This window comes from Pteropus alecto, unplaced genomic scaffold, assembly GCF_000325575.1.
Source record: "Pteropus alecto unplaced genomic scaffold, ASM32557v1 scaffold115, whole genome shotgun sequence".
NCBI classification, from domain to species: Eukaryota; Metazoa; Chordata; class Mammalia; order Chiroptera; family Pteropodidae; genus Pteropus; species Pteropus alecto.
This window is the reverse complement of record NW_006436814.1, coordinates 4,383,128-4,387,520: the sequence shown is the minus strand read 5'-3', so window position 1 is coordinate 4,387,520 and position 4,393 is coordinate 4,383,128. Positions and strand designations below refer to the sequence as shown.

At 57.3% G+C, this 4,393-nt stretch overlaps 1 protein-coding gene across 1 annotated transcript in view; it reads right to left on the bottom strand.

Moving 5' to 3' along the window:
* The window catches only part of LEFTY1 (left-right determination factor 1), a 3,073-nt gene extending 1,281 nt beyond the window's left edge, over positions 1–1,792 (bottom strand). The window contains exons 1-2 of the mRNA XM_006914298.2: positions 1,491–1,792; positions 3–177 (exon numbers count right to left, since the gene is read on the bottom strand). Of these exons, the coding sequence (XP_006914360.1) occupies positions 3–177; positions 1,491–1,740 (425 nt within the window). The 5' untranslated portion in view covers positions 1,741–1,792. The remainder of the gene's footprint in view (positions 1–2; positions 178–1,490) is intronic.
* Between the last annotated feature and the right edge of the window lie 2,601 nt (positions 1,793–4,393).

The following is a 4,393-nucleotide window of genomic DNA, read 5'->3' as shown; positions in this document are numbered from 1 at the left end:
CCCGGTCGCTGCGCGGGGAGAGCAGCTCGTGCCTGCGGAGCGCGGCCTCGGGGACCGGCTCCTGGAAGAGGCGCAGCACGGCCTGCACCAGCTCGCTGTTGGGGGGCAGCCGCTGCTCCATGCCGAACACCAGCAGGTGCGTGGAGGCCTCGGACACCAGGAACCTGCCCGCCACCTCTGGGGACAGGAGCAGGGTCAGCGGGACCTCTCCAGGCCCTGGGAGAGCTCTGGGGGGTGGCAGGGCTCAGAGCCAGGGAACTGGGTTTCCCCAGGAATCCACAGGGAGAACTTGGGGGCTGGGAAACTGTGGGCCAGGGCAGAAAGGGAGTGCCCCCCTCACCTCGAAAAAGCTTTCGGGCAGCCCAGTACCCTAAAACAGGCATTTTCCTTAGAGCTTGTCAACCAGCAACTCTCCCACCCTCGGTGGCAGAAGTGGGGACAGCTTTGGGGCCCTGAGTGGGATGTACAGGCCAGTGACCTTCTTTAGGCAAAGGGGGCAGGACTCAAATGGGAGGGGGCATGGAAAGGGGGAGGCGGAGAACCCAGGCAACAGAAAGCTATGGTCACCAGCCGAATCTGGCTTTTCCTAAGGGACAGAGTGTGAGCCTGAGTTTACTTCCGTTTTCTTCTCTGGTGAGGGGGTCTCATGCCCAGTGGAATGTCCCCAAAATGAGGAAGAGTAGCCAGGGCCTGTAAAGAACTTTTGCAGGGCTCCTGAGCCCCGAGGTAAGTGGCAGGGCCATGAACAGCACCCTACTCAGAAGCATCTGGTCTGTAACATGTGGGGCTCCAGCTTGGCAGTGCAGACTGAGGTGTTCGTGACCGACCTCCTCTCCCCAGGCACCCAGCCTGGCCGAGGAGCAGGGCGGGTGTGGGCCCAGCTCTGGCCACTGAGGTGAGCCCACCCCGGGGAAGTGAGAGGCTGCAGAAGGATTCGGACCCGGCCTGTCTCTCACAGGCCGTTTCTTAAACAATAAACTCGAAAATTATGAAGCCCCACTTTACATCTCACGTAATACCCTCAACTCTGGGACATAGTCGCAGCTCATTTAACCTCCTTTCCAGAGAAGCAAACAGGTTGAGATGTTTGGTGACTTGACTGAAGTAAAACGAACAAAGGTCACAGCTGAGACCTGAACCCAGAAGTCCCTCCAAGGGGAGGCCACTGAGTCCAGCCTCCTTGCTCGCCAGCGTGATGCTCCCTGCCAGTCTATTTTTTCTTCATTCTTACCTCCTTCCACGTTGCTCCCCTACCCCACAGATATCTGTTCTGGCCTTGGCTTTGGCAGCAGGTCTAGCCTGGCACAGCTCCCCCTGGCCTGAGGGGTGGGGCGCTCAGTGTGGACAGGCCACGGGGCAGGCCCAGCCATCCTCACAGTCCATGGTCCCTCCTCACCGCCGCGTGGACTCTGAGCCCCCAGACAGGCGGACCCAGCCTTAGCCCCGCCTCCCCCCAAGGACCAGGGTGCAGCAGGGAGGGAGGGCCTCACCTCGGAAGTTCTGGCTGAACCTCTTCCCTCGGGATCGGGTCCCGTGGCTGCGCTGCAGCAGGGCCACGTACTGGGCCCTCACGTGGGCAGGGATGACCAGACTCTCCACGTCGCCCTGGTCCAGGATGGGCACCTCGCTAAGGTGCAGCTGCTGCAGCAGGCTGCCCAGGATCTGCTCCTCGGTCATGGCTGCCCCGGGGCCGGTCAGGGGCAGGGCCCAGAGCGCCCAGCAGAGCCACAGGGACCTCATGATGCTTCTCAGGAGGAGGAGCAGGGTGGATGTGTCCCTGGGAGGCTCTAGGAGGGTCCCCCTGGGTGTGCTAGGAGCCAGGCTGGGCAGGCTTTATAGCCAGCCCTGGGCTGGGCCTGGGTGGTGGGAGGGAGGGAGGTCACACCCCTCGCCCTCCTGGGAGCTCAGCAGCCAGACAGGTCCATGAGCCCGAGCAGGGGGCTGTCTAGAGAGGGCACAAAAGCCATCTGTACAGCAGTCTTGAGCCTCTGCCTTCGCTTGGGTTCCTAACCAGTTAAATTTAAGTTTCTTTCCTGGAGGAGAAGTAGGGACCTCATTATCCACTAGATTCCCTGTCCCCCTCCCCACCACAGGGACAGAGTGGACTGGAGTCCCTAGTGTGTGGACCTTGAGTCCTATTCCTTGCTGCATTTGAACTGCACCAGGGCTGCCTGACGACCAACCAACCTGCCTGCAGGGATGAGCATCTGGTCCCGAGGCTGCCGAGATCCTGGGCTGTGCGCAATTCAGAAACCCGGTGTTTCTCACTGTCCTGGGGGACCCCCCCAGGCAAGGGGGCCTGGGAACACTTAGCACCAATGAAGTTTTGTCTAATGAGGAACCCCATCCTCTCTCCCTTTTCCAGGCTGTTCGTGGATTTAGAGATTAGAGTTGAAAGGACCATCCAGTCCACCCCGTCCTCCAATTTTTGAGCCAAGAAAACTGAGGCTCGAGAGAGGTGAGAGCATCCAAGGTCCCACAATTAATGATGGATGACTGCATGAGGTCTGCAGAAGGACGAGTGCATTCCCGCCCCAAAGATTCTGCCACATCCTCAAGCTGCTTCCAGCCCGAGTCCTGCCTGACCCCCTGGAGCTTAGCCAGGTGTGTTCAGTCCAGGCGTCCAGGTCTAGGTGGGGGCGGGGGGCACGTCCCCCAGTTTCCTGAGGCTTCCCCAGCCTAAATGTAGACTTGTGACTGACTGAAGAGTTTTCCCAGAGAAATGAAACAATTGGGCATGAATTCACCCAGGTGGAGAACTGACAGATAAAATACAGGACACCATTTGACACGTCCTCATTCGAACAAAGTAGTCATTGTTTATCTGAAATTCAAATTTCACTGGGAGACCTATATTTTTATTTGCTAAATCTGACAACCCTGCCCAGAGGCCGAAAGGAAAAAGCAAATGTGGATTGGGAAGCCTTTACAATGGGCTGATTAGTAGTGGGGGGGGATGGGGACGGGGGAGCGGGCGGGGCGGGCAGCCCCCAGGCTTTGTCATGCAGACGAAGGAGCTGGCTCCCCGCACTTCCACCCCCACCGGTGTCTGACCCAGCTCTGCGGGGTCAGGTCAGCTAGAGGTGGTAAACTGGCCCCAAGCCAGATCTTATATTCTGAGGGAGAAGAGGGGGGCAAAGGAATGGGGGATCGGTACCCCCGGCTGACGGCCGGTTTGGACCAGACCCTGGGCCCAGCCCTGAGGGGACCATGGAGGGCAGTGGGCTGGTCACCCTGAGGTGTGGGTGGCAAACCCCACGTGCAAATGGTCCTGGAGAGATGGATGATGGGGGCTGAGGCAGGAGGGCAAGTGAGGAGCAGGCCATGTGCCCACAACGCCCTTCCTTCCTGAACAGCCTGGGATTTGACCCCAACCAGAGTCCAGGCTGCCAGGTGAGGGCCATGAGAAAACGTGAGGTCGGATGTCATCCTACAGCTTCCGTAGGTGGGGGACAAATAGGACCAGAGTCTGACTCGGAACCAAAGGGAGCTCTGAGGTGGGCGAAGGCTGGGGCCCAGGAGCAGCTTCCGGGTTTGAAGCCAACATCTAGGGGTCTCCAGAGTGGCACCCGTCCCCTTACCGGCCAGGGGCAGACACTACTGCAGGCGTTCCAGAGACACCCTGAGACCCAGCCCCAGATGCTCAGGGCTGCCCCAAACCTGGACCTGTCAGCCTTCCTTACCTCAGGCCTGGGGGCCCGTGTGGCTCCTTGAGGTCTCCAGATGCACCCCTGGGGAGTCCTCCCTGCTCTCCCAGAGCAGCTTGCCTCACATCCGCAGGGCTGGCCATCCCTGGGGCTCTCCGGGCTAAGGAGGGCAGGGGATGAATAAGAACCACAGTTCAGTTCATCGAGTCCCTTTCTGGCAAGAGTGAGTGCTGGGCTCAGTGTGCAGCCTCAGGCGAGTTTTCTACCTTCTGCCACATGAGTTTCCGCCTATGAAATGGGGATAATGTATTTTTTTTGGCAAAGAACTTGACAGCATTAATCGAGTTATGGGCGAGATGTCAGCACAGCCCCAGACACACAGTAGATGCTCAATAAATAGGAGCCTTTCACATGGTTCCTAATTCTTGCCATGTTTAACTTTAAACATTTTGAAGTTAACGATGTTTCTTAATTACTTTTATAATTAATACACAGAGTAGAAAAGTCAAAAGGCACAAAAGGATGTATGTAAAAAATGCCAGCGTCCCTTCCTTTCTTCCCCATCTGCTCATTTCACCATCCCGGAGACCGTCTGCACTTTACAAAGAAACGCAGATGAATTTTTTCCCATCACACAAATCTTATTAACCCATCAACATGACCTGTGCCCCCTTTTCGAAATTATAATTTTAACTTATCATTATAATTTTTTTACAGTACAGTGAAAAGTCTCTCCCATCTCTGGC